At 39.1% G+C, this 19438-nt stretch overlaps 1 protein-coding gene across 1 annotated transcript; it reads right to left on the bottom strand.

The window, feature by feature from the left end:
* Positions 1 to 988: 988 nt before the first annotated feature.
* On the bottom strand, positions 989 to 12848 carry LOC111672992 (inactive pancreatic lipase-related protein 1). Its single transcript, XM_023430600.2, has 13 exons — positions 12830 to 12848; positions 12695 to 12749; positions 11190 to 11341; positions 10149 to 10268; positions 9925 to 10059; positions 9576 to 9684; positions 8479 to 8598; positions 8083 to 8199; positions 6363 to 6481; positions 4915 to 5044; positions 3918 to 4032; positions 2785 to 2952; positions 989 to 1118 (listed from the first exon to the last, which is right to left on the bottom strand). The coding sequence occupies exons 2-13, from the start codon at positions 12747 to 12749 to the stop codon at positions 1052 to 1054; spliced, it is 1407 nt and encodes a 468-aa protein (XP_023286368.2). The 5' UTR covers positions 12830 to 12848; the 3' UTR covers positions 989 to 1051.
* Between the last annotated feature and the right edge of the window lie 6590 nt (positions 12849 to 19438).

The raw sequence follows: 19438 nt of genomic DNA, 5'->3' as shown, positions 1-19438 counted from the left end.
GATTAATCAAATGTTGCAGCTTTAATCCACAGACGGGTGAATTAAAGGGAAAACCTGAATAAATGACTGGAGACACGCAACAAAAGTAATTACCATCCCGTCATGTTCTGTGGCATGTATGATTTTGTATCAAGATGGAAAGAGGAAAAGATGAAAGTCACTTTGAAAGAGGGTTCATTGGTGAAAGGTAGGAGCTTCAGTTGGAGGTGCTCATATACTGCTGGTGCTTCAGTGGGAACAGTGACTGAAGTGACATCTGCATTTAGATCTATGGGAAAGACATCAGGGGTCAGACATCTGATGACTGTTATGCTCGTGCAATTACTGTAGTGCGATTTGAAAAACAGGAGAGCAGCTCTTCCTCAGGTGGCTGACAATGTCAGTGCAGGACATGATCAGACCAAGTCAGCAACAGTAGTCTGATCCCAGCTACACACAAAGGGATATTATATTATATATATTTTGCTGCCATGGTTTGTCCCCTTAAAGGGAGGGGTCACCGCAGATCAACACAAAGTTGCTGAGTGATCATCTTTATCCTTTAAACATGTCTCTCCTGATGGGAGGGGTCTCTCCAGGATGACAGTGTCTCCATCCCAAGGTTATAGGCGTCACTGAATCATCTGCTGTGACCTTCACAGTCACATGATCTCAGTCCAGTTGAATTATGCAAGATGTCGGAGCAATGTGTTAGACAGAGCTCTCCACCACCATCATCAAAACACCACATAGGGGAATATCTTTATGAAGAATGGTTCATCCTCCAGTAGAGTTCAGAGACTTGGAGCAGTGAAGCTGCTCTGGAGACGACATCTTACTGAGACACTTTATGTTGGTTTCTCTTTTTATTTGTATATCTTATATCTTTTATGTGTACAGCTTGTACACACAGACAAAAAAAGTCTATTCACAATAACAGTGTTGCTCTGTAAAGTTGTCGATACAGTTTGTTAAACGCCTTTGGGATAATAAAAAATTGTAAATAAAATGTGTGTGAATGCAAAATCTTTATTGAAAGACCCTGAGTGACATGGTGATTATGATTAGGTTATTACTGGCATGGAAGCACAGACTGGACTGCATTCTCTGCCACATTGTTCGTTCCACAGAAGAAGAACCTGTGAAGGAAGAAAAGAAAAAAGAGACAGAGACATTACATAACATAACAGAGTCTAAAGGAATATTTTGGTTGAAGTATTGTGTTAATCTCTTCTAATGCACTGATGTCAATATTGAAGAATAAATCTTATATTCACTGACTGTTTGTAATCTGTGTGGTTTGTTCCACATCACTACATTTTATTCCTGTGTGTAGTTATGAAACAAAGCATCACAGGATAACACAGTAATGTTCAGGATGTACTGTACCATATCATCTCACCCCAACCCCAACCCCCAGCAGCCTTTACCACTAGATGGCACTAGTGGCAGTCCCATGCTGCCCTCTGGTGGCTACAGCTGGTCCAAACACAGCCCAGCTCTGTTTATCAGTTCTTGTGTCTACATTTTCCTTTAACCCCAAACTTCATGTAACTCTATTTGAATTTCTCACATAATGTTAACAGGGACTTCAACCTCTGTGTGCTCTGACTGACCCCAAACATCAGGAACACCACATACAGTCTGTGTTTTGACTTTTTGGCAAACAAAATGGATTCATATTTGTTCAAGTGTTGTTTATATAGCATTTAAAACACATTAAAACATAATATGTAAAACAAATATTTCCTCATTTGATGTACAACCGATTATTTTGTCATCATTAAATCTGCTAAATGTGGTAATGTAGTAATGTGTCAAAGGGAAGAGTTTCCACTTTAAGAGTTTTCTACATATTTGGTTTCAAAGAGGAGAAGAAAAATATGTTTAAAGGGAAAAAAGTTTTTTCATTTCATTTTCATTCACTGTTACTTTTATAGATTTTAAGTGGAGACTAGAACTCCAAACGATGAAAAGGCTCATTAAAAATATTTCCCCTTGCCCATCCTGTGATTCCTCATGTAACCACTTGGAGATGTATTGCAAATATCAGCTTGGTTCTCTGGAGACAAATGATACATGATATAATTCAATGGGGAATGTAGACAGACAGGGGGGCAGAGAGAAAGATTTGTTGAAAAGTTGGGAAGTTCAGAGTGAGAAATGAACACCTTTCACTGATTAAATAGTTGTATAATAATAATTAATATTATTATATTTTTACTAAGTCTGCCTGCAGTTTTTTGGGTGAGAATTCCATTAAATCCGTAACAATAAAAGTTGCTGAATTAATTACCATCATCAGTATTATCTATATATATTCACATCATTTTTACTCAAAATTATTCACTATTTTCAATTGTGACTTTTATAATTACTGCTTGTTTTGATATAAACTGTAATGTTTGCATTTCTCTGTTCCTTTGGGAGAAAAAAATTACCAAAAAAACGTATATATCCACTTACAGTATAAATGCACTTTCAACAATCTATACATTTTTCTCCATTAAAGGGAAATAGCTCTTTTCATGGACAAGAACAATTTGTTAAACATTTTATCTCCTCTCTATAGACGACAGCTTTCACTTCCCTCAGTAAGTCTGTTTTCTGTCGACTCATTACGACCAAGATCAGTTATTTACAAATTATCTCTAATTTCTAACACATAATAATTGTAGTTTCTAATCAGAACATTTTGCATTTATTGTATTTAACATTATGCTTAATTTTCACTGTTCTAACATCGCACATGCAGGTGTGCAGAAAACCACCTGACACTCGTCTTCACAGAAAAGACAAACTTACATCTTCTCGTCCCTTCCTCGCTGCAGCTCCACTTTAGCTGCTCCGTACTTGGGTTTCAATGGGTTCAAGATGTGGTTGTTCCACCGGAACTTCACCTCCATCACATCACCCACGTCCACCTCAGCATCAACCAGCATCTCATAGGTCCTTCCAGGCACCAGAATACCCCTAGAGAAATGTCCCCACAGATCACACTTTAACACACTTCATCAAATGTAGGAGCACATTCATTTAAAAAAAACTTTGACATTATAGCCTGAGCTTCATTACTGTAACACAGATATGTGGTGATGTGATTTTAACTCATCTTTACTTATCTAGCACTTTTCAAAATCTGCGTAATAAAATCTATTAAATGAATAGATTTCAAAGAGAATAATAACAGATAAAACAATTAAAACAATCAGATGTATAAAAAAAGCACAAAGTAACTTTAAGAGAAATAAAACACTTTAAGGAAAGGTAAAACCAGAAAAAACTCAAAATTAGAAGTAAGTTTTAAGAAGATCACAGATTCTGCTAACCTGTATACACACATAATATACAGTAACAATCTAACTCCTCTCTCCTATGTGATCAGCCTCTCCAGCAGACCACATGTGAGCAGGTAACTGTCTGCTGTCTGATCACAGATCTGTTCAGTGTCAGACACTGACTGATGGTGTCATGTCTGCAGTCAATGGTCTACCCTTCATCTCCTCCCCTACAGCATCGCTGCCTGATGTGCTTTAGGTATTGTTGCAGTTTACTAGTAGCCACTAGATGGCCCTCCAGAAAATCTTACACTGTGTGGGAAGGCATACTGAGAAGCACAGCATGATCTACTCCACCCATGCATATTTCTGCTGCACCAGGTGTGGCGAGTGGTGAATGTTAATCCCAAACTCCAACCTCATAATGTCTCGGTTTTCTACAGTTTTTTGGAGTGAGAATGCATTTAAAAAACATATTTTTCCTCAAGGACTGAGGGTCGACAACCCTAAGATGGCACCATTCATTTTTCAGCGCAACCTTTTGATCACATTTGACAGTAAGACGCACAGACTTAACAAAGGAGATGTGCCCTCTTCAGTGACATCACACGGACTAAAACCCCATAGTGAGCTCCACAGAACAGTGCGTGACATTCTTACACATAGAGCTTGTACTCCTTGGTGCAATCACTGTGTCCAGCTAGTGCCACAAACATTAATCCTGGGTTAGGCCAGCGCGGACCATCCAGGGTCACTGTCACTCTGTAGCTGTAACCTAGAAATGGGAAGAAATAGTCAGCAGTCACATTATTTCACTGTAGTTCTGGCGTAGTGTTATAACATCTTGATACATCAGTGAGGGTTATCAAAGAACACAGGAGAAAATATTGCTAGACAGTTTTTACATATTTTTGCAGTGAAACCTTGAAACAAATGAATCTTTTCTACTAATTTTTTTCCAGGTTTTATATTGCATCTACATGGTCCACTGCTTCCAGGAAACACCTTTGTACTTCAAAAGCTTGTATTATTGATCTCTCACCAGTTCTGCATTTACATACAACCAAAAAGCAATTGAAGTGGACGCATTACAACCTTTGACACTTGAGTACTGAGTGCAAAGTTTAGCTTGCTTTAGGCAATGACAAATGACAAATTTTTTCCCCTTGGGGCTTACTGTAGCTGTCTTCATCCATTATTAAGATCATTATTATTGATGATTATTCATACTTGTATATAGCCAACAACTTGATATTTTGGAAATATAATTAAGCGTAAATTGCTTTACTGTTGCTCATTAACCCAGCAGGTCATGTTAGCATGCACTGCACTCTTGTGGTCTAAAAATGTGAAATTACTTTTAATAATAATAAATATAATAATGCTTAAAAACCTTTAAAACCTAAAGCTTTAAAGTTTAACTTAGAGGCAAGATAACACTTCCTGGCATCATCTTAAGAGGTGAACTTTTCATGACATTAGAAAAAGTGCCTACGTTTTCAGGGATGACAATGTATTTTAGACTTTACCCATATTCACCTGAAGGGATTTTTTCTGAGCCTGTTGGAGAATTGTTCCAGCCCATATAGCCGTAATGATATGAAAAAGTTTCAATATGTTGGTCACACTGTTATTTTTGCCAGGGCAGGATACTTACGGGCAAAAGGCTTTGAACTGCCTGTGTTCAGGAAGTACTTTGTCTTTGAACTGCCATCAGTCACAGTGAACCTGTCGGCAGAGTGTCCCATCAGAGGACATTGGCTGTTTGTACATGGGAAACACTTTCCCTGTGAAGACAAGGACATGGCCAAGTGTGAAGATCTTCTCCTGTCAATGAACAGTCAGGGAAAAGTGACAACCCTAAAAGACTTTTCCTCCTGTGGTCCTCCAAAATGTTGCAGATTGCCACGTTATAAATATGGCTGTGCAGTAAGTTACTGTGTGGGAACAGACTGACTTTGTGGCTGTCAGCTATGGCTGCAGGAATAACACCAGAAAGTGTTTATGAGGTGAATGACAAGGAGGTGCTGTCATCTCTCAACAGGGACATAGTCATATGAGGTCATGCTTGGCACTCCCTGGACCTTTTTTGATCGGGACATGTGTCTAGAGCAGGGATAAACTGTCATTAACACCAACAGCTGCAGATACAAGCCCTCCCCACGGAGGACATGAGGGAAGCCCAGTTACATCGCCCCCTCTGCTGCAACAAAATCCAATTTTGCCAAACTGACTTCAAAACTAAAGAAATGGTTCATAGCCATATCAGTATCATACAGCAGCAACAGGTGGCAATCCCATACACATGCTGAGGGGTTGGAGATATTGGCCTCTTTTCCAGCACCCCCCTGTCTGAGCCCATTTGATAGCCCTGAGTCACTTTTTAAAAAGAGTACTTATCCCTCCCCCAGATCCCTTATCTGTGGCCCCTACCACCAGAAGCTTCTCTGGGGCCTTTAGAGCTGCAAATGACACTACAATACATATTTACAAATCCACCTAACTCTTCATGTATATGACTGCAAAAGAAGTATATCTCATTCTGCACTAACTACTCCAAGTTCATTTCATGACTTGGTGGCAAAAATATTTGACTTCTTCTATAATCCATACAGAAATGTAGTGTATAATGTATATATAATATAATAAATGTATAATGTACATACATTATTATGTGCAGACTGCATTTATCTGACAGATTGAGTTAGCCTGCTATACTTTGCAGATAGAGATAAGAGATAAGAGTTTACATAAATTAGCTCCACTTCAACCAGTCACATTACAAAGCTGCTTATGTGATTTGATAAAATTATGTAACAATAGTATAAGTATATCCTGTACTGTATACAACAATTTCACAATCTGAAAGGTGCTTTTGTATTTGACAGAGATAAAAAAGCCAAATGTCTGGCTTGGTGTTCTTCCTCCAAGGATAATGGCAGGCAAAATGTAAAGGAAGACAATCACAATACTCAGACACTGCATGTTCAACACTGATTATTAATGGCAGTATCTCTTTTCTTTTTTCTTCTAAAGTAAGCTCAGAAGCTCCTCAGCATTTAGATATTTATAAACTCACAGAGTCATCAAAAACCAAAGACTTACAACAGCAAAACTGTCCTCATCAGAGCAGGGAAATCCCACAAAGCCTTGGGGTTTAACTATGCTCTCACTGTAGTACTGGTAGGCTCGGACATGGTTGCAGGCATCAAACTTCACGGTACCTGGGAAAAGGTTGGATCAGGTGATGACAGGGAAGAGAAGTGAGAGGGAGGGTGAAGTCAGGAGGAATAAGAGAAGAGAGGTGAATGCTTATTCAGGTCTTGAATCTCAGCTGACGGGTCAGAGAGAAGCTGTCAGCTGGAGGGGAGAATTATATTATATTATATATTAACTACAAGGATACTAAATCACTAGAGCTGGTTAGAGACAGACATAGAGAGAGGTCATGGCTTCTGTTGTTTTCTCTTCCAGTACAGGGCAAACACCAGGCGCTCCAAGAACTCCAGCTATGCAGCCCTGGCTCCCACTCTCCCTCTCTTATCTATAGGATCAAAAGTGGCATATTCAGCTGTGCCAACACCCCCCGCCCCCACCCCTGACCCAGGCATGGCACCAATGCTGCCACTTGAGCCTTGCTACTCACCAGCACATTTCAAAAGAAGGCCGTCGTCATTCATTTTAGAAAATATTTGCTCAGATGGGACCAGCAGGAATAACTCTGCCGGGGGTTTCTTTACGATTTTTCCGTTGGGACAACTCCAATATTCCACAGTGGGGGTCTGCATTGTAAGTTGCATGGTTGAAAAAATAGGATGTATGACTCATTGTGTCATGTATAGGAGGAGTGGCTGGGATGAAGCCTGCAGACTTGAGAACACTTGATTTGTAGTGTGGAGCAGAATGATCAAAGGTCATGTCATGTGCCTCTGAGTTTATTTTATTCTCATGAGAGAAACTATGGATCTTAACAACAGAGGGGATTTAGACTAACCAGATTAAATCATTTGAAATTTTATTGTGAATGACTGTTTTATTGACCCTGATGTTTCTTGTATTATGTTTAATGAACTGCCTTGTACATTGCCTACAATAAGGGTTTCAGATTAATTTGCTGACGCCGAACAATAACCATCTTAGATGTCAGATGTCTGGTGACACTGTTAATTCTTATGAAGCCGAACCAGCAAAATAATGCAATTCCCATAAACACCATGAGGGGCCCCCATTGCTTTTGGATAACCCTGCAAACCAAAAGATATTGCATAAACAGAGACTCATGGATGAAGATGAGATAAGATTTACCCGGCCACCAACATAGATCATGCGGTATAAAAACGTTGCACCTCCTTCACTTGCAAAAGCAGTGCCACTAAACATAATCAAGACACCAACTTGTAGCATATACATGTATTCTCCAGGAAAGAGTGCTACTGGATGGGGATGTGAGGCTGCTGTTGCGACTGAAAATTGTTCTAATTGGGTTTTTTTTCCATAACAATGTGACTCAAATATAATGTTTTCAAGTCATTAGACTGTAATTCTAATGTGAAGGAGAGAAAGCTGCTCTCAGTATCTCTGCAGTTTGTCAGTACAGATCCACAACACATGGACATAAATGGTAAAATAATCAGAAGTCTGGAGCCTATACAAGTTTTATTGAAATTGCAACTTGACACAACAATGGACAGAAATCCAAACAACTACCTTGACTGAGTGTGAAGTTGATCTTTGATTGGGTGGCAGAAAAAGTGGGACTATAACAAAATCATTTTCAGTGTTGTTGCATTTAAATGAAAAGTTTGTACGTCTCTGTTGATCTCACCTTCCCAGATAGCATCCAGGTCAGAGGGCTTGCCTTTGTTGGCAGAGCAGCCGGGCATCCGTCCTCCTCCATTGGGATAAAAGTCAATGTGGCCCACAGATTGTGACATGCCCAGACCTGAAAGGATTGAAACAGAGATCACTTATTGTACATAGCTGCACCTCAGTTCCATTATTTAATCTATTCTAACTCTATTAGGCAGTTTAATTGAAACTGACTGGAACTGTTTTAATAGCACAGAACATTATTTTTAACTTTGTTCTTTAAGTACTGCCAAATTCTAAAACTAATACAAATTACAGGTACAATAAACTAACATGGGGTTAGAAAGTACAGTGAAGATACTGAATACTTCCCATCTTGATGTTATTCCTTGTGAGCAACAGTGATATGTACCAAGTTTGGAGTCAAAAGGAAGTCCATCTGTGTGAATGACATCAACAAAGGCAGCATCGCTGGTGTCCAGACGCACAGAGGCATCAGTGTCCTGGAAGTAAGGTTCAGTCGGGTCCAGTCCTGCAGAGAGTGAATGGCATTAAATCACAGAAACATTTATCTGTCTGTACCTGTTTGCCAGAGCAAACCTGCGGTGTGGGACAGGGATGATAAAACATGAGACACAATCTGTCTTCAGACCAGAAGATGATGTGAAACAGTTAGTGGAGCACATCACAGTTCAAATTACTATGTGTAGAAATGTGTGATTGCACTGTATTCACCCATTATTCTAATGGAATATATGTTTTAATAGAAACATGAGCCAACTGAAAACTGATTTAGCTTGTGTTGCTTTTAGCCTATGGATTATATTTGTTGGTGTTGCTGTATCAACAAACTTTCTCTTGTGATCATCTGACAGAGATCATTTGATCTTATAAAAACAGACTATGATACAATACAAAACAATACTCTTTTGATCACAGATCTTCATGGTTTAAAGGAATCTAAAGGAATCTATAATGAAATATCTATAGTGTCAGTCAGTGTCAGGCTAGTAATCACAATCAATTCAATCTAATATTAGATATTAGTTCAAATTGAGTTTCACAACATGAAATAATTCATAAACTCCTGAGTATATTTAATGTAGCTAAACATCCAGACAAACTCTTCATGAGTCAGGAAGCTCCTTATTGACAGTTTTCCCGTATGACTGGTGAAAATGAATGAGTGAAACTGTAATAACAAAATTAGAAAAGACTTGAATGAAAGCCATTGATTTGGATGGTCTGGAAAAAGTGTAAGACATGGGGCCTTCACCATGTGCACGTCTGTTCTCAGTGTAACCTTTTTTACTACTGTGTTTCCTGTTCCACTTTACACTGCATATCTGTTTCAACATATTAAAATAGTCAGTCAAACCAGTGTGACACTGAATGTAGTATGAGCAACTACCACAAGTAATGTATGTTAACCTTCTCTTACTGACTTGAACGAGAGGGCCAAACATGAGCTAACAGACCATCATCAGGTGTGTGCTGCAGCAGGTTTACCTGTGATACGTGTGAGGTTAGTGATCCTGCTCCCAACGTCTCCTGCAGCGTGAGCACCGAGGCTGTGTCCGATAATATGGAACTTACTGGCATTCTGCTTGTAGTTGGCCTGTGTTATGCAACATGTATGTTTAAGTCAAAGATAATGTATCTTCCACCCTGTCATACATCAAACATACAGAATGTCATGTGCTGCTGTGTGTAGATGGGAATATCCTCTCAATTTCCAGTTGTGTCTTACTGTGTCCTGTCCACCCTGTCTGCTGGTGTGATGTGAAGTTTAGTGTGACCTAAACCTACAGTACCTGTAGGTCCTGCTGGAGTCAGACAGTGAATGAGCTGGATTTACCATGAGGAATGTGATCATGGATGCCACCTGGGCAGCCACCACCCTGACGTTATTGGCAGCTTGAACATACTGAGTCTTCACACCTTTCTTCCACTCCACAGCAACACAGTTGACGTTCTCCCGCGCCACCATCACCTATACAGAGCAACAGGTTTGTCAACACGGATTTCTTCAAACTGTCATCGTGGGTTCTTTGTTCTAGAATGTACAATGTGTCTTCCTACCTTACACATCTCCTGTGGCCAGTTCTCATCTTTACTGTCCAGATAACCAGGAATGATGAAGCGAGTGTTCCTCCGCCCATTGTAGTTTGAGGCCTGGATGGTTTGATCAGGCTTGATCTCCTGACGGTTTCAATAGCAAAGCAATAATGAACACACACAGAGAGCTTAAAGAATAGGTTCACATTTTTCACATCTGTCTTATGCCAATATATTTATATATTAAAGGAATGAATAAGTGATGAGGGACAGACAGGTTATTATATATTGGAAATTAACAAAATATTAATAATAAAAATAAATAACAACTGTAGTTAATATTAATATTTCCTTGGGGCACCATCCTAAAGAGGGACACAATAGCCAATACAGATTCACTCTAAATATAATGCTGGATGTACTACAAATATGTGGGTGAAGAGTCCTGTGCTGTGCTATGCTATGTTAGGCCCAGTTAATGTTACCCAGTCCATGGAAAGAGAGAGGTCGTCTCTGCTGCTCTGTTTAAATCCAGAGAGCTGCAGTTTCCTGGCTGGTACAGGCCAGTCTCGCCATGTGGCTTCTGTGTCTCTTACACAGTTAGATGCTCGACAAACAGCTGGCAGACTTTGTGCCATAGCCACTGGCACTAAATTAAATGTGTCCACTCTTGATTAGATAGAGTGCAGTGCAGCAGTCTGCTCCAAGGCCTGCAGAGAAGAGTAGCAGCAGAGCTAACATGTCTCTATGTCTGGTGTGAAAAAGTGAAGGATTCTGGGGAACTGAGTTTAATTGACCCTCTTTTGTCTATGGAACAAGAGAACATGTGGTCTCATCCACCATCTTGAATAGATGGCCCAACAAAATACTTCTAAAGTTCAGCTGAAGTTAGTATTAGCCTTCAGCCTAATCAGCATTAGAAAAATAAAGTTGCAGTCTTTGTTTAGAACTAAATTCCCTCTTTGTGTCACTACCCCTCTGCCAGAGCTCAGGAAGGAAACACTGTCTACTGAAGGAACAAAATACAATTTATCAGAATAGATAAATAAATCTACCACTCCTTACCTGGTAATAGCGGTTACTCTGGGTGAAGAGGAGGAAGCGGGTGCCAATCTCCTCGGGGTTCCAGGGCAGGACAGAGATTGGTCTCTGGAGAGTGCCTCCCCAGGGAGCCAGGTCATTAAAGCAGCCCAGCTCATCAAAACAGATCTCATCCGCTGCAGACATGGAGAACACACTACTCGGACAAATCCTCACATGCAGTTTTGATATCATATACTGGCAACCCAAATATAATATATCGTCCTTTTGAAGCTTCCTGGGCTGAACATTTTCTATGAAAGAAACAACAGCTGAAGGTTGTAGATAGCTTATCTTGGTGATAGGAGAAGTTTTCTACTGCCAAGGTTAAACTGTAAACCTAGCAAATACATGTTAACCATTATATTTGTCCAGGCTGCAATTTTTTGGTGAGGACTCAAAATGATTTGTACTGTTTTTTACTTCTATCTGAAGTAAATTCAGTTATGTCATCAAATTGATAAAAAATAGGATCACAATGGATGTGATGTTGTTTGATTGATTGCATATTTATACTGGAACTGGACTTAGTATAAGTACATTTTACACTCACACTAGATCCTCATTTTAAGTTTGACCTTGGTTTTTACATTTAGGATATGACTTTTACATGGAACATGAGAAAGGTCAAAGGTCACAACTTTGACACTAACATGTTAAATCTCATCATTCACATCCTTGTTTACACAATTGTATGATCCACATTCAGCAGATCCATATCTATCATGTATCTGTATCAACTGAGTAAACTCAGAACACCCAGTGTGGTGTCTGGGCTCTCCGCTCTTCAATGTTAGACTTTTATCATCTAATAGTTTATTGTAGGGCTGCACAATATGCAAAAAGAATCATACTGTGATTATCTTATAATGATAATAATGTTTTATATAGAAATTGCAATATGTAATCCTTTACGTCTGGAGAATATCATTTGTATTTTGATAAATTGTGCAGCCCGTAGTTTTTTTTTTTTTGTATTGGACTGACTAAGTAAGAGTTTCTATCTCACTACTCCAGCTGGCACAAAACATAACTGGAATACTCCATAAATGTGATCAACTGTGGACTCAGTAGAAAGACCTCAATCTGAACTACCACTAATACAACCTTTGGATCAGTTCCAGTTACATCATCTAAAAGTAGCACAAGTAACAATAAAATTACAGTTTAGTTTATTAGAAATATGGTTATCGGCCTGCTGGTGCTGAATGTGTAAAAATAATGCATAAACATTTAGAATATTTGCACATGGTTGTACTGTGCAGCCATAAAGGGCATAGAGTTTTAGGTCTGAATATTTACCTCAGTGTAAACCTCATATTATTGAAATGAAGAGCTGATATACAACATATTATACCGTCAGTCACAAATCACTTTGCTTTCAATAGGCCTGAAATTAAAACTGAAAAAACATACAAGCTTAGCAAATATAATGTTCATGTAGTTTGTCATTTCAATAAAACTGACTCCAAGAGTTAAAGTCAACTCACCGTATGATGTTGCAGCGAGGAAGCCGAACAGACCCAAACACCACATCTGTAACATCTGTTGAACAATTTCCATGAGGAATTTTGGTTGTGGAGACATGAAACAAAGATATGAATGGACTCATGCTGTGTACTCACCGTGAGGTCAGACCAGAAGGTACTGAACAAACCCTCCACTCTCTTAAATACTCTGGCCATATGCCTGTCTGCTCACAGGGACAGTGGGAAACACACAGGTGATAGACATGACATGCCAGGTCAGAAACAGGTCACTTATTAGCTACATGTGTGATTCATTCAATCTTGTTGTGTGTCATTCAGACTTTGGACAGATGTGTTGATCTGGAAAAATACATGTGTTTTCCCATGTAGGGATATCACCATTCACCATTATTCAGAGCAGCATGAATATAATCACCACACAGAAACAATACAAACTGTGACAGCATGAGTCAGAGTTGTGATATAGACAGGTGTTCATTCTCTTAGAATGTCATACATCAGCATAGAAAAGACTGAAAACTGACACTGAATGTTTTGTCATATTGTCAGATAATGGCTAATTCACAATGTGTTCATTTTATTGTGTAAATAATGTTCTTGTTAAAAAAAGAGATGAAACATCAGACTTAGCAGGCTTGTTTTGTTGATTGAAGATTGGTTCTCATAAAAGTTTTATATATATATATTTATATATTGTTTATTGTGCTTTATTTGTGATTTTCTTGGCTTCCAGGAAATTACAGGTTTAATATAAGATAAGATATTCCGTTATTTGTCCCACAGGGGGGAAATTTGCAGTGTTACAGCAGCAAAGTGACAGCACATCCAAAGAGATTACTGTGAAATGTCAGTACAGAGTACTTAAAAAAAGATAAATTACATAATAATATAATATGTACATTTAGACATTAAATATAACAAAACAAAAGACATTAGCAGCGGATAAGTGATATTGCACATGAGTTAAATTAATGCACATGATTAATTATTTTGATTTAGATTTGTCGGTCTTTGGTGTGTGTGTGTGTGTGTGTGTGTGTGTGTGTGTGTGTGTGTGTGTGTGTGTGTGTGTGTATGGTCTACTGTGTGGGTGCAGCAGCCTGTAGCTGAAGGAGCTGCTCAGTGCTGTCAGAGTGTCCTGCATGGGGTGGGAGATGTTTTCCATCAGGGATGAAAGCTTAGCCACCACCCTGTCGCCCACTACCTCCACTTGGTCAAGTTTTGGTGCAAAACAACTGAGCACCTGTGACAGTGGAATTAGTATAAAATAGTCACACATGTATCAGTAAATTTGAGGTCACAGAGAAAAGATGCTCTAGGAGTTGCACACTTGTTGATTGTTTTCCTCTTCCACACACACAACAGTTACACCATCTTAAATTCTTCAGTGCAGGTGCACAAATCCTGTTTTACAAATCACATTTTTGCTCCAGTTGCTGCAGTGAATGTGGTGCACATTCACACACTCTTATCAAATAATGTGAAGTCATGGACAAAATTTGCACATCTTCAAATCAGAATGTGAATTCATGCAATGAGAGTTGCACATCTGTAAAATATTTTCTCACAAATTTTTTTTTGGGATGTTTTTTATTGCACAAACACAAGTCAATTACTACAACTGCTAGAATCTTCCGCTAGAGTCTCAAATGGCATTTTTATATATATATATATATATATATATACAGTATATGTCCAATAGATGGCATTGGAGAGCGAGTGAATGAAGCTCTGCCTGGTATTTTATGTTACTATCACTGTCTTGTTTAAATGCAGACTTCATTTGCATTGATTCATGGTTCGGGAGAGATCCTAGTTAATACTGAAACAGTTCACAGTGATTTCAGACAAAACATGTTTATTTACATTTAACCAAGACCAGAATCTTTGTTTGTTTTTTTTTTTCTTTTTTGCAGAACCCAAACCACATATGGGACTGAGGATGCAAAGTCTTTGTACAACTGTCGCTCATGTTGATACATGCAGTGCGTTGCCACCACAGCAGAACCTGATCGACACATGTTGACACGCTGTTGTTTACTACACTACTACACTTTAATATTGGATATCTATACTTCCAAATATCCATGTGTACATGTCTAAATGTTACAGTAATCAGTTTAAAGGCCATGTAGTTGGAGCAGTAGTTTCTGTAAATGGAGGGTTTTATATGTATTCTGACAATATTTAGATTTTCATGAATATTTCTCAGCCACAGTGACATAAATGGAAAATGCAGGTCTACAGGCTGTCATAGAATTTGTTCTAAAGCTGATATATTACTATGTCACTCTGTGTGTAGCAGCTTCAGACCTGTCTCCTGCCAGAACACCAGCAGCTGAGAAACGCTGAGCCAAATCAGACTGGTCAGATTGGGTAAACAGTCTGGTGGGGGCCAATCTTTGCTATAGGATGCCATGAGAGTGTTGGTGTTTTCTCTGTGAAGTGTGTTGGGATTGGACCTGGGTTAATCCCATGTGAAAACAGCCCTGCATGCACTCTGCTCTCCTGGGCTCCTGGATAAATACCGGCCAATTAGAGGTGTCTGGGATAGGTTTTAAACAAAAGCTGCTGCTGCAGCCAGTGTGTGTGTGTGTGTGTGTGTGTGTGCGTGTGTGTGTGTGTGTGTGTGTGTGTGTGTGTGTGTCAAGCGTGATCCTGTATATTGTATTCCTCCTTACAATGGAGAAAAACAATTGAAAACCAATGACTGATACACATGTTCTTTCTTCACAATCAACCCACACTGTAGTTCATTTTGGCTCAGTCCCACACACACACCATCCTGCTGCCCTCGATACTCACTACACGTTTGTTTCCCAAACTCACCGTCAGACATCACCCACCACTTCATTTCAACTAACTTCAAACTGGGTGTTATATGATACTATTAATTATATATAAGTGGGCATTGTTCTGTGATCCTGGTATGGTCCGTCTGTTTCTCTTTTCTTTCAGAAGGTTTTTATTTGTGATATTACTATTACAATTATTATGTGTTATTGACACACTCAAGAAAATCATGTCATAAAAAACATTGGATGTGTGACACAGTTCAAGACGAAAATATAGGAATTCATGACTGTAATAAGAAATGGAATGGGCCCTTGTTATAAGAACTTTACTTACAGTTTTTAACGATTGCTTACACTCAAAAATGTAATCCTCAGCTTCAAAAACACAAGCATGTACAGATCAATATAATCTGTATCATTATTATCAATTCACTTTTTTGCCATATGATTATTTTCATTTTTTTCAAATGAGCTGAGCTGCTCCACAATGTTTCCATGTTCACTGCGGTAACAGTCTGCCCAACAAAAACACACTTTCCTCCCATTTGAGTAACCTTTGTTAAAAACCACAGTGACCAGCTGCTTTTTAAAAAATGAAACTATATATTTATGAGTTATTTTAAAGATTTACTTTAGTAGGAATGGTCGTAGGACTAAAAGCCACAGACAGGATTTGTTAACAACAAATAATATAACACTGGCCTTATCCTCATTTTTATGGCTTTTATGACAATATGATAAATATGAATTAATTCAAATATATTGGAATAAACCTAAAAGTTAAGGAGTAAACACATGATGAATTGCAGTGTTTTTTTTGTTTTTTTTTTTGGTTTGTTTTTGCAGGAGATTATGATATCATGGACAGCAGACCAAGACCTACAGGACATCTGAAATAGTAAATGTTCTAAAGCATGACAATGAAAATATTTTCCCTGTAAAGTGTAGGAGTTGGTTTCCTACGTGTAATAGAAGAAAGCAGGCTGTCACCACTGTGTGTGCGTGTGTTTGTGTGTATACCTGTTGTACAGACTCTCAAACACAACTTCAATCTGTGCGTGTAGCATGCATGTTGGAGTCCATTATTAGGATGGTGGGGGAGTCCTAAGGCAAACAGGAAATTACATGCAAGACAGCACAAGCTGAAGGGGCTGTGGATGAGGACAGAAAAGCTCAGTAGGTTGGGTCTGCACTGCAGTGGCTTACAGCAGGAATGTTAAGCCTCCTAATGTATTACAGTTGGAGGAAGAGCAGGACCACAGGCTGAAGCAGGCTCAAGAAAGAAGAAAGAAACGAAGGTGAGAGTGGAGAGGAAAAATATAGAGTGAAGAGGAGAAAGATAAAAGTACACAACAGAAGTGTGTGTGTGTGTGTGTGTGTGTGTGTGTGTGTGTGTGTGTGTGTGTGTGTGTGTGTGTGGTCCGAACACCCTGAGGAAAATGAGGCACTCTGCACACACCCATCACTGTCTCTATTATGACTCTGCTTTAGCTTCAAACGGACATGTTGCTTTGTTGTGAACCAGAAGCTTTAAAAGCAGGTGTGTGCACCCAAATTACACAAAATATGTTCCTGCTCACCTCCACTGGTACCTGTTCATGCAGAGAAAAATGCTTATTTGCTTTCTTTTCCACATATATATCTCATGTGTTAATACAGAGCTAAGCATAAAAAGTGGAAGCAGGTGGAAACAGCACAACACCTCTAAACCTCACTAGGTAACATGATGTATAACAACTGCTGTGTTGGAACCATTCCTTGGTGAACAACAGCTGGGCATGACGACCATGAGCAGGGAGTGTGTGAGGTTGCCAGGTATAGTACCGTCATGTCTGTACAGCAACCAACACCTGTGCTTATACATATCTAGTGGCTACTTGCACCATAATTGAAGAAGCTGCAAAGCTGTGCTAGTTGGGAGATACACTGTCCCTTCTAAGACTGCGTGAAACACAGTGAGATCTGAATGATGAAGAGTGATGGAGACTCATCACTGTTGAAATCAGCTGCAATGATTTCATCAACCTTTTGAACAGAACATTTACAGAGCATAGTTTTAGACTGCTGATATCAGTCTTCATACGTCTTCCCTACTGTTACTGATAAAAATAATAATAAGGCATTGTTCTGGATTAAACCCCAACAGGTGTGCTGTCAGCTGCATGCTGTGGTTGACTGTTTAGCTTCCCACACCTGCTCTGAGGTGAAGGGCATTGTATAAATCACTGATGTGATACTATCTATCCATCAATCTCTCAATGAAGGTTACTTCCTTCAGTCCTTCTGAAAATATGTTTCCTGTTTTCTACCAACACTCATCACTGATCTGTCCTAACAATAGCCACAGTCATTTCCTAATGTCAGGCAGGTAGTTTTATAGCAAATGACCTGTTTAAGGGCCTAGTTTAACAGTCTAAAGGCCATGGTCAAAAGCAAATGGAGCAAGTCTATTTAGGACATGTCCAAATCCACTTTTGCCAGATAATGCCTGCACCATGCAAAATGGTTGTAATTAGTCTCTTAACTATTCATGGGAGTGTGTTGGGCATAACATGCAATAAACCAATCAGAGCGCCATCTCCCATTCTCTTTTTAAGTTTTTTTACGATTGCTTACACACAAGAATCAAAAATAATTCACAGATTTTGAAACTCAACACACAAAGAGCAAAATGTCACCCCAGACTTGCACAACTATACAAACATTCTCGGCCTCACACTTTTTGCAAAACACTACACACAGTGTTTTGCAAAACACCAATCACACTTCTACATTAGACACATCATTCAAAACTGAAAGCCTTTGTGTGCTAATTGCTAAACACTGCCACTGCAACATCACACTCAGTTATCAATCATTTGAACTCAGGATGCACATGTGAAGACACATGAAACCAATCAGATCACACAGAAATCACAGCTTGATCACCATAGATACAAGTCAGGTTTGCTCTTTGGTGTGACCAACAATGGAAGACAATTTTGGAAAGAATTAGAGGAAGAGGTGTTCGAGTAAGAGGAGGAAGAGCAAGAGGAGAAGGGGCAAGAGGAGAAAGAGGCACACCAGAAAGAGGAAGAGGTGAAGGAGGAAGAGGAGCAAGAGGAGACAGAGGACAGGGAGTGGTGAGAGGACGGGTCAGAGGAAATAATTCTTACAGATGAGATCAGAGACAGGATAGACAGTAACTGCAATACTGTATAGGCCTACTGTATTTTACAGTACAGTATGTTCATGTCATCTTCAATTCAGTATTGAGAATAAAGAGATTTTGTTTCTCCATTGCATTTGTGTTCATATTTACAGCATGATACAAATGAGAAATATCAAAAACCTACAGTAATAGTGTTTTTATACTTAGCATATATCATTAGAAAAGTAGAAATGTGAAAACAGTTTTAGATTTATGACAGTGGTGTGCAGTTGGCGGTGGAAAGATCTATGTATTTGGTGTTTGTGTGTAAAGTTTGGAAGCTAAAATATCATTTTTAGAAGAGTTTATATAGTTTTTGATGTAGTGTTTGCTTTTGCAAGAGATGTAAGACGTTTTGTATTTTGTGTACATGGTTTTGGTTTGTGTGTGTGGAGCTTTGACAAACAGGGCCCTAGTTTCAGGAACTGTGTTTTTGTACTAGTGAAAAACTGTAAAAGGCAGGTGTGCCTGCACCTTGATGGGTTGCTATAACAACAGGAGATTTTCCAGGTAGTAAGAAAGAATGGATCTGTGCAGAGTAAACTGCTCAAAGTGAAAACCTGCGATCGGACCATCAAGTGCAGGATTCCACCAAACAGGGTCAATACATGCTTTTACACTTTCTTTAAATTTTAAACCCCAAGCACAGGGTGGTAGGGACTCATACAACACAATGCACTACTAAAGATGACTGAGTGGGGATTGGGAGGCCTGAAAAGGTCAAATCTTGTAAAGTAAATGGACTGACCTCATATTGAG

The sequence above is a fragment of the Seriola lalandi genome, unplaced genomic scaffold (assembly GCF_002814215.2).
Source record: "Seriola lalandi dorsalis isolate HSWRI2012SDOR001 ecotype SW California unplaced genomic scaffold, Sedor1 jcf7180002054907, whole genome shotgun sequence".
NCBI lineage: Eukaryota > Metazoa > Chordata > Actinopteri > Carangiformes > Carangidae > Seriola > Seriola lalandi.
Note: the sequence above shows the minus strand (reverse complement) of the source record. Positions and strands in the feature narration are given on the sequence as shown.